General features: G+C 32.8%; 1 protein-coding gene across 4 annotated transcripts in view; it reads right to left on the bottom strand.

The window, feature by feature from the left end:
* Positions 1 to 11,813, bottom strand: part of LOC127175709 (signal-induced proliferation-associated 1-like protein 2) — a 176,404-nt gene that overhangs the window by 15,904 nt on the left and 148,687 nt on the right. For all 4 annotated transcript variants that reach the window (XM_051126960.1, XM_051126962.1, XM_051126963.1 and 1 more), the window contains one exon: positions 8,774 to 8,924. In XM_051126960.1, coding sequence (XP_050982917.1) covers positions 8,774 to 8,924 — 151 coding nt within the window. The remainder of the gene's footprint in view (positions 1 to 8,773; positions 8,925 to 11,813) is intronic.

Here is an 11,813-nt window from a genome sequence, read left to right as displayed (position 1 = left end):
TTCACAAATAGTTAGTCTTAATACCAGAAAACTGAGATTTTCATTTATTTTATTCCAAATAAAACACATAGGCGCAATCAAAGTGCCAGTACAGTCCCAGTGTTTTTCTATCTATCCCAGCAGGACGCAGTTAGTAGGTTTGTTTTGGACTGTGCGAATGGAAAATCCTCACTGTCTTGTGTCGTTAAACAGCAGGATGTTATAAATAAAGCCTGTTCTTTATCTGCACTGCTGAGGAACAGAGAGAGAGTGTTGCTATTCTTCCGCTCTTTACTAAAGTAGAGCCGTATTTGGTCAGCTGGATGAGAAGGGTAAGTGTGGCCCCGGGGCCTGTGCATCAAACAGAGTCACATGTTCACTATCCACTACATACTACACTCAAAAAAAAAAATGCTGGGTTATTTTTTTAACCCAAATTCTGGGTTCAGCCTGTTGGGTCATTTTATTGGGTTATTTTTGATATTTTTTACCCAGGTTCTGGATAGTTTTTCTGTAACTAAGTTGCTAGTAACGCTGGGTTATTTTTTTCTACCCAAACACTGGGTTGAGCCTGTCTCTGACGAAACAACCCAGCTGCTGAGTTACAGTCAGAGCACAGGCTTTATGAGTCCTCAGCAGGAGAGAGTGGTTCTCAGCGCCACTGATTTGCACTTCTTTAGTGAAATAAAGGTTTGTATACATTTTATAGTCCTTACAGTTCTGTAAATTGATGGACAGACAGACAGAGCTAGAAGGATAGATAGAACAATAGATAGAGCGATAGACAGAGCAACAGATAGAGCAATAGAAGGATAGACAAAAAGATAGAGAGAATGATACAACGATAGATAGAGCAATAGATAGAAGAACGACAGATAGAAGAATAGACAGAACGTCAGATAGATGATAGATACATAGACAGAACAATATATAGAGCAATAGAAGAAAGAAGGATAGACAGACAGATAGACAGAACGATAGATAGAGCAATAGAAGACAGAATGATAGACAAAACGATAGAATGACATAGATAGATAGATAGATAGATAGATAGATAGATAGAGCAACAGAACGACAGACAAAACGATAGATAGAAGGACAGACAGACAGAACGATAGAGTGATAAAGAAAATGATATAGAGACAGAACAACAGACAGATAGAATGACAGAACAATAGATAGAAGGATAGACAGCGCTAGAAGATAGAAGGATAGATAGACAGATAGACAGACAGATGATAGATAGATAGATAGACAAAGTGATAGAGTGATATATAGATAATATAATATAATATAATATATAGATAATATACAGATAAAATGATAAATAGAATGAAAGACAGAAAAATAGAAGGATAGACAGAGCGATAGACAGAGCGATAGACAAAGCGACAGACAGAGCAATAGATAGAGTGATAGAAGGATAGATAGGATAGACAGAACTATAGATAAAATGATAAATAGAATGAAAGACAGAACAATACAAGGATAGACAGAGTGATAGACAGAGCGATACAAGAATAGATAGGATAGATAGACAGAACTATGCAGAGAATGATAAACAGAACAAAAGACAGAAGGATAGATAAAGCAATAAAATAGATAGACAGAATAATAGACAGCTAGCTAGATAAATAGGTGTGACAGAACGATAGATAAACAGAATGATAGATAGAATGACAGACAGAACGACAGAGCAATAGACAGACCGATGGATAGAGCGACAGACAGAAGGATAGATAGATAGACAGAACGATAGATAGAATGTTAGATACAACAATAGATAGAATGATAGATAGAACAAAAGACAGAATGATAAACTGAGCAATAGAGAGAGGATAAACAGAAGGATAGAACGATTGATAGAATGATAGATAGATAGATAGACAGACAGAACGACACATAGATAGATAGATAGATAGATAGATAGATAGATAGATAGATAGATAGATAAAATGACACATAGGTAGATAGATAGATAGATAGATAGATAGATAGATAGATGGATAGACGATAGATAGTGATAGAGAGAATGATAGACAGACAGAATGACAGATATAGATAGATAGACAGAACAACAGATAGAACGATATATAGAGCGATAGAAGATAGAAGGATAGACAGAATGACAGACAGATAGATAGATAGATAGATAGATAGATAGACAGATAGATAGACAGACAGAACGACACATAGATAGATAGATAGATAGATAGATAGATAGATAGATAGATAGATAGATAGATAGATAGATAAAATGACACATAGGTAGATAGATAGATAGATAGATAGATAGATAGATAGATAGATAGATAGATAGATAGATGGATAGACGATAGATAGTGATAGAGAGAATGATAGACAGACAGAATGACAGATATAGATAGATAGACAGAACAACAGATAGAACGATATATAGAGCGATAGAAGATAGAAGGATAGACAGAATGACAGACAGATAGATAGATAGATAGATAGATAGATAGATAGATAGAGCGATAGATAGAAGAACGACAGATAAAAGGATAGACACTGAAGACTGGAGTAATGATGCTGAAAATTCAGCTTTGCGTTACAGGAATAAATTAGAATTTAAAATATATTCACATAGAAAACTTATTTTAAATTATAAAAATATATTTCACAATTTTACTGTATTTTTGAACAAATAAACACACCCTTGGTGAGCAGAAGAGACTTCTTTTAAAACATTTAAAAATTCTAATTACACACTGCCTCAAGATAGGAAGCTCACTAGGTTTTGGAACAGACTTATAGTCTTACATATCAAAAATATCTCTCAAACAACATGAGAACAAAGTTAAAAACGTACCCATGAGTCAAACCGTGCCAAAGCTATTTAGATACATTGTATATGTTTTCCATTCAGAGCGTGAGCCAGAGGAAGTTAGTTCATTCCCAGGCGGAGCTGCTTGATCCTGTTGATTTTATTTATAGCACACAATACGTCTTCCACTATTTGAAACTTGATCAAAAACGTCAGTTTGCTGAATTGCCATCACTGCAGGGAAAGCAGACGTCATGGCACACGGGATTCAGCCGAGCTAAAAGCCTCCGGGCTCAAAGCCGCCCTCTGTTTTCACTTCCTTTAGACCAGAATCCCACTCAAATCCCATCGCTCAACCATGAACCAGTCTCAATGAGCTCTCTCTCTCTCTGGCCTCTTACACACACACAACTTTATAAAACTAGATCCGGTCTGGTCCTCTCGCATCAAATGGGATTTGAGAAGCAGCTCCCATAAAAATAAAACAAGAGCAGGCTTTAGTAAGGCTAGTGTGTAATGTCACTACAAATAAAGTCAGTCTATTACAGAACTCACTTAGAAGGATTTGGAAAAAAAAAAGAAAAATCAGAGTTTTTTTTAATGTTTTTGATATTCTGATAAAGTCTCTGATATCCTTGTCCCTGGTTTCTTGGGTACTCCTTTAATGCTTCTTTGTTAGTGTTGTTTTTTTTTGCTAGATTTAATAGTCCTGCAATGAGAAAAATTAATTTTATATTCCTTTCAAGTGATAATCATAACTGTATGTAGTGTTAATTTCGTTAACTAAATCTATGATGAAAAATGTTCATCAACATTTTTTCCTCAAAATAAAACAACGGCAAGACAACAATAAGGTCATGAAATGATAACTGAGACATCATAGAAATAATCCTGAATAAACATTTTAAATTTATATTTATTTATATATTATAATTATTATTATTATTATTATTATTATTAATAAAATAATTAATAAATATAAATAAACAAATATTAAAACTAATATCATACAATTAATATCAATTAAAGTAACAATATTAATTATAACAATATTAAGTCCTAAATATTAAGAATTAGTCATTAAAAAAAAAAAAAAAAAAAAAAAACTAAAAAAGATCAAATATTTTTATGTTGTGTGACCAGTAACCATCCACATATTATTTTTTATACTCTTATATTTTTAGTTACAGCTTTTATTTTTATATTTCCAGATTAAATTAAAAATTTAAATTGTAGTATTTTGTTACATACTTTTGTCATTTTTATTTAGTTAATTTTTAAATAATATTTCAAATGTATTATTAGTAGAGTTTTAGTTTTAGTTTATTTTCTGTTATAATTTATATTTTAGTACTTCAAGCTAAACTTATTTCATTTAGTAGCCAAGTCAACATTTCAAAGTTTATTTGAAAGTTATTAAAGTTTTTCATCTAATATATATTTTATTTCAGCTTCATTTCAATTAACAAAAATGTATTTAATAGCTTTAGTTATTGATGATAACCTTGCTGTGAACATTTTAAATTGCATTTTAAAATATATTCTAATAGAAAAAGTTATTTTAAGTTCTAATATTATTTCAAACTATTTACTGCATTTGTAATCAAATAAAAGTAGCTTTGGTGAGCAACAGAGAAATCGAAAACATTAAATAATCTTAATTACTCCAAATTTTTGACTAATAAATGTATATATACCAGATAAATAAATTTAAAAAAAAAATCTGATATGTGTAGCAGCACTATTTTCATCCATGCATTGAATGTTTTAAACAAGAACATTTAATCAACAAGAACAGAATCAAGATTTTAAATAGTGACGGTCTTTCTACACCTGTTTTATCATCTGAATTAACTCTGATCCTCACTTGACTGTTCAAGTAAAACCAAAGGACAGAATCAAATAAAACCCAAGCCGTCACCTTCCCTGTATCTTAACAGGACAGCAGGTCTACGCTCACTTCTCCTGCTCTCTGGAATTTCCACTGAGAAAGAAAAGCCAGATTGACAGCGTTTTCCATTACGGCTCACGCTCCACAATGGCAGGTCTGTCTCTGAGGGGCCAAGTGGCCTTTAAAACAAAAAAACCTCAGACAGTTGCTTTCCTATGTACAAAATAAACTTAGGTTTTTACAGTTTACAGTGAATTTATAACATCTAAGGGGGTAACCACGGTTTTACAAAATAAAACAGAGCAAATAAAGTGTAATGATATTAATAAAAACATTATTCTTCCGCCAAACAATGTAGTTCCTCAAAAACTGTTGAGGTTGCAACAAAGTGGTTGCTGAGCAACACACAAACGTAAACAAAGTTGTACGTTTGTAGAGTAATTTAGAACACGGCTCAACCAATCAGAATCAAGGACCGGAACTATCCGTTTTATAAAATGTATTTTTATGTTATTGAATGGTTTATAATTAAGCATTAGAATCCCTAAAATATTTACTTGAAGATTAATATTAAGTTAATATTTCAATAATTTAAATTTAACTAAATCTAAAAAAAAAAAAAAATAGATCAAAAATTTTAACTAAACAATAATTAGAAATGTTGACTTGGCAACTAACTGAAACAAATTTAGTTTGAAGCACTAAAATAATAAAACTGGAAATAAATACAAATTAAAACTGAGCTAAAACTGAAATACAAACAAATTAAACATAAATAGTAAAGTTAAACAAAGAAAATTTAAATTAATTTAAATTAACTTTTAAAACAAACAAAAAAAAACATTTACAAACACTTTTGTTAATTTAAATATAGATTAAAATAAAATAAAACCTAAATATTAAATAAAAAATTTCAACTAAACAATAATTAGAAATGTTCCCTTGACAACTAAATGAAATAAATTTAGTTTGAAGCACTAAAATAATAAAACTGGAAATACATAAAAATTAAAACTGAGCTAAAACTAAAATACAAATAAATTAAACCTAAATAGTAAAGTTAAACAAAAAATAATAAAATTGCTAAAAGTACATAACAAAATCACTAAAAATGTAAAAAGCTCATTTAAAATATTAATACTTTGCATTTAAGAAATTAAATTATTTTAAAATATTTTAATAACAAAAATAGTATATAAAGCATACTAAAACACAGCATGCAGGTAAACATATAAAATATTTCATTTTTTAGTAAGATTTAATTTTGATTGTTTTTATTTTCAAATTGATTACTGCAATAGTACATTAATTATTATTAATTAAAAATAATATTAATGCATAATATTTATATTAATATTTATAATTATTTATAATCATTATGTATGCAATTATGACAGCTATCAATTTAGAGGCTAGAGAGAATATAACGGCAATTTTTTAATGTATTTAAAAAATAATAATAAAAAAAAAAAACATTAAACGAGAGACCCAAAAAAGCAGAGACTAGAATATCAGAAACTTTCAGTTGGCCAATTAGAAACCATCCTAACAACTGCATAGCAACACCCTAGCAACTACTTGCAAAAAGAGAGATGTTAGAGAAGTGCAGATTCTCAGACAGTTGAGGTGTAAGCACAAGAACAGGGCACAGATAGTGGTCAGCGCCCGAGGTGTAACGTATATGATATCATGCTGTCAGCGGAACCGAATGGGACGGTCTGAAGCACAATATGAGAGCACAATGACCCGTCTGCTGCTGAGAGCACTGCAACACCACACAGACTGCTAAAAATAGGGCATTGTGCATCTACTCTGGCTGTTCCCGGCAGATAACGGGCGATGGGAGAGACCCGGGAACTCCAAACGCAATTAAGACGGTCTCCAGGAGCAGAGGAGACTTCAGAGAAACAGACGCTCCGCCAACAACTTCCTCCCGTTAATCCAGAACATGAAGGGAACGCAGACGCAGCGAGAGCTCGGCAATCAGATTAGCCAAACAGAATCTGTCCGGAGTGAGATGCGTGTTATCGTGTCTCTGGCTGATAACACACGCATGTTTGTTCAGCCCTCGTTCACTCCACACACTGAGGTTATCACCACTACAGAGTGTGTGTGTGTGTGTGTGTGTGTGTGTGTGCAGCTCTCACATTCACATACTAATCACAGCTAATGGAAAAAAGCATTATTTGACAGCAGAAAGTGCATGTGAACTTAATTAAATGGTATGGCATAATCACCATATTCATACAATATTTAACAAGGTACTCCAAGACAACCATGGTACTTTGATAGTACATGTCCAAAAATTACAATAAATACCCATTATTACTATAATGGTATGGTACTGTTATTACGTCAAAAAGCATTATACTATGATGCTGCGCGTTAAAAACATGGTATTACTACGGTAAATGTCTAAAAAAAAACGCAGTATACCAAAGTGAACCACAGTACTGGTGTTGAAAAAAATCAATGCATTATTATGGTATGACAAAAACATGGCATTACCATGGTAAATGTCCAAGAACACTATGGTGAGGTACAAATCCAAAACACCATGGTATTTGCCTACAGACATGATTTTCACTGTGTATCATGGTAATATCATGTTTTTGAAGATATTTGATGATAAAACTATGTTAAAAAAAAAAAAACATGGTAAATGTCTAAAAAACATGGTATTACCATGGTATCATGTTCAAAAATCATGGTATTACTATGGTAAATGTCTAAAAAACACAAAGAAAGTATTACTTTAGAGTAGTATTGTCAAGGTACATATCTAAAATACTATGGTATTACCATGGTACTTGCCTTAACAACATAGTTTTACCATTGTACATCTTTAGAAAACATGGTATATTATCATGGTCCATTTCCAAACGCATAAACAAAAAACAAAACATGGTATTACCATGAAAAGTATCCAACAAAACAGGACTATCAAGGTACACACATTTGTATTACCATGGTAATTGTCTTAAAAACTATTTTACCACCATATATCTCCAAAAAACATGGTATTACTATGCTCACTTTAAAACAAACAAACAAAAACAAGGCATTACCATGGTACACAGTGAAATAAAAAAAACAATACATATTATGGAAAGTTATCCCCATGGTAAATGTCTAAAAACGGTATCATGTTTAAAAATCATTGTATTGTATGTCCAAAAACATAATACTTTCAAGCTACATATCTAAAACACTATGGTATTACTATGGTAAACTGTCTTAAAACTGTTTCCGATGTGAATCAAAAGATTTGCGAACCCGCTCCGAAGTTTCGATCTAAATCAAATGATTTAAATGAGTCCCGAACCGAATTATGATTCGCGAACCATCATTTCAGATCAGTACTCGAAGCGAATAACTTGATTTGCGAAATGATTCGCAAAGCTGTTTTGAAGATCCGATCTAAATCAAATGAATCGCGATCTGCGCTCAGAACTCCCGATCTGAATCAAAAGATTCATAAACCCGCTCTGAAGTTTCGATCTAAATCACATGATTCGCGATCCGCGGTCCGAAGTCCCGATCTGAAAAATGATTCGTGAACCACTATTTCAGATCAGGACAGCGCGGATCGCAAATCATTTAATACGCAAAATGATTTGTGAACCTCCTCCGAAGTTTCGATCTTTGCCTGCATCCCAATGTGCATACTATCCATCCTAAATTCTATGTGATAGTAGTAATTTTCAATACTATTTAGGGCAGATAGGATGGATATTATGCACATTGGGACGTAGGGTAAATCAAATGATTTGCGAACCCGCTCCAAAGTCTGACTCGCGATTTGAGTTCCCGATCTGAATCAAATGATTCGCGATACGCGATCCAATTGGAACGCTTCAAGTACCTCCTAAGGAATACTGCTATTTTCTATTATTGCTATAAGCACTTCCTAAAAAAAGTCCAAACATACTTCCATGGTATTCTTAAAGTAGCATGTAAACAGATGTTTAGTATACAGAAGTATATTCAGTAAACAGAATTTTAGTACCATAGTATGTTTGAAAGTAGCATAGTATCTGAATTTAGTAAAGATTATGTAAGTATGTACTGTAGTATGTGTAATATAACACTATCCTGCATAAGAACACACGTACCTTCCTGTGGCTGCTTTCTCCAGGAGGGCTTTCGGGCATCATCATCTTCATATATTCTTCTTTAGACATGTTTGGCTGCAGACCTCCATCCTTCAGCTTGTCCCGTCCTCTGTCCTGCAGCCGACAGGACGTCTCCGCCGCGTACAGCTGCCTGCGGGGACACACAGAGCCGGACATGGATTATAATCGCAGGCCGGAGATGCTGTGAAGCCCAGCGCTGAGGTCAGGAGTGAGGGGAGAACAGGTCACTCATGCTGCTGGTCAAACACTGAGGATGATGGAGGGTCGGTTTCAGCACGTGTGAAGCAGGACAGAAGAGGTGTAAGATGCTGCAGGTCAGTGTACAGTCACGTTAATCACAGTATCACACTGGACGCTACACTACAAGGGAATGCTAACGTTTCTCACGAGTGTTTGTCACACATTCTTTCATTGGCTGAAGAGGAGGACAGGGAGAGATGGTGACGGGGCAATGTGACCTTGATGCTAAACGCGGTGTGTGTGTGTGTGTCACGCAGTGAGAGTTACTGGCAGCATGCTATATAGCTGTCAGACAGCATGCATGCACAAATACGCACACAGGCTAGAACTAAACCTGAACTACAGAAAAAAAAAAAAAAAAAAAAAAAAATCACATATTAAATATGTCAACAGTATCTGGAGCATGACATTGATCTAGCAATCCCTGGCAATCTATAAAAATAAAATAAAATTGACTGTTATACTATGATGCTGTATGTTAAAAACAAGGTATTATTGTAGTAAATGTCTAAAAAAACACAGTATACTACAGTGAATCACAGTATTGATGTTAAAAAAACAAAACAATGCATTACTATGGTAGGACAAAGAAAACCCACGGCATTACCATGGTGAATGGTAATGTACAAGTTACAAGTTAGTACAAGTTAAATAGTAAACACATATTACCATGATGGACAAAAACATTACACACACACAAAAAAAAACATTACCATGGTAAATGTCTAAAAAAATATATGGTATTACCATGGTCTCATGTCCAATAAGCATGGTATTACTACGCTAAATATCTAAAAAACATGGCATGACCATGGTCTCATGTCCAATAAGCATGGTATTACTATGATAAATGTCTAAAAACATGGAATTACCATGGTATCATGTCCAATAAGCATGGTATTACTATGGTAAATATCTAAAGAACATGGTATGACCATGGTATCATGTCCAATAAGCATGGTATTACTATGGTAAGTGTCTAAAAACAGGGTATGACCATGGTATCATGTCCAATAAGCATGGTATTGCTATGGTAAATGTCTAAAAACATGGAATTACCATGGTATCATGTCCAATAAGCATGGTATTAATATGGTAAATGTCTAAAAAACATAGTATTGCCATGGTATCATGTCCAAAAAGCATGGTATTACTATGGTAAATGTTTAAAAACATGGTATTACCATGGCATGTCCAATAAGCATGTTATTACTATGGTAAATGTCTAAAAAACATAGTATTACCATAGTATCATGTCCAATAAGCATGCCATCACTATGGTAAATGTCTAAAAAAACATGGTATGACCATGGTATCATGTCCAATAAGCATGCTATCACTATGGTAAATGTCTAAAAAAACATGGTATGACCATGGTATCATGTCCAATAAGCATGGTATTGCTATGGTAAATGTCTAAAAACATGGAATTACCATGGTATCATGTCCAATAAGCATGGTATTGCTATGGTAAATGTCTAAAAACATGGAATTACCATGGTATCATGTCCAATAAGCATGGTATTAATATGGTAAATGTCTAAAAACATAGTATTGGCATGGTATCATGTCCAAAAAGCATGGTATTACTATGGTAAATGTTTAAAAACATGGTATTACCATGGTATGTCCAATAAGCATGTTATTACTATGGTAAATGTCTAAAAAAACATAGTATTACTATGGTATCATGTCCAAAAAGCATGGTATTACTATGGTAAATGTTTATAAACATGGTATTACCATGGTATCATGTCCAAAAAGCATGGTATTACTATAGTAAATTTCTAAAAAAAAAAAAAAAAAAAAAACACACACAGTATACCACCGGTACACACAATACACACAGTATTGATGTCAATGCAAAAAAAAAAAAAAAAACAGAAAAAAAAAACATGGCATTACCATGGTAAATGGCCAAAAACACAGTACTGTCAAGTTAAATATCTTAAACAAAACAAAAAAATAAACAAATGAGTATAAGAGTTCTTTTTTAAGAAATATATAAATATGTATGTGCGTGTGTGTATACATTTAAAAAAGAAATGAAATGAAATATGCATAAAATGAAAATGCAAATATATAATAATTATATTAATAATATACAAACAATAACAATAATGCAGGTAATATATAATTAATATATAATAAGAAAATAATAACAATGTTTCTAAGTAGCTTAATATATACCAAAATAAAAAATTTAAATTACAAAAACAAGAGTAGCAATAACTTTTACATTTTTTTAAGTTAATAAATGAAATACCACTTGAATGCAATAAATAATTAAATAAATATCCAAGTAAACTGTATATGAAGAGTTCAGATGCAAAACCAACTAAAAGCCATCTCGGTCAAAAATGAGATAATGATACTGAGTGAATGCTCCTGACACATATTATCCGTCCATCAAATACTTGTACTTCAAATCGCCTCAGGCCAATCAGAAGTACCAGTACTTACATAGAAACCTATACAAAGTAGCCAGAAAGAAATGCTAATTTTAAAGAAATACATCAGATGGATTTAGAGGCTTTTGCATCTGAACTCTTCATATATACACAAACGCACAAACACTCAAATATGTATATCTAAATCTGAAACAAAACCTGAGATGTACTAGTATATATTAAGGTTAAACCTGCTTTATTCAACTCTCTATTACAGACCCAGAATCAGGCTCAGCCTCAGGCTGACAGACGTCCACAGGGAAAACAATGACAGACATTTCCATGCAAAGCTTCATTACTTCCAGAATGTCCTTGTAAATAATAGACGA

Source organism: Labeo rohita, chromosome 13 (genome assembly GCF_022985175.1).
Source record: "Labeo rohita strain BAU-BD-2019 chromosome 13, IGBB_LRoh.1.0, whole genome shotgun sequence".
Lineage (NCBI taxonomy): Eukaryota > Metazoa > Chordata > Actinopteri > Cypriniformes > Cyprinidae > Labeo > Labeo rohita.
This window is presented reverse-complemented; position numbering and strand designations above follow the sequence as displayed.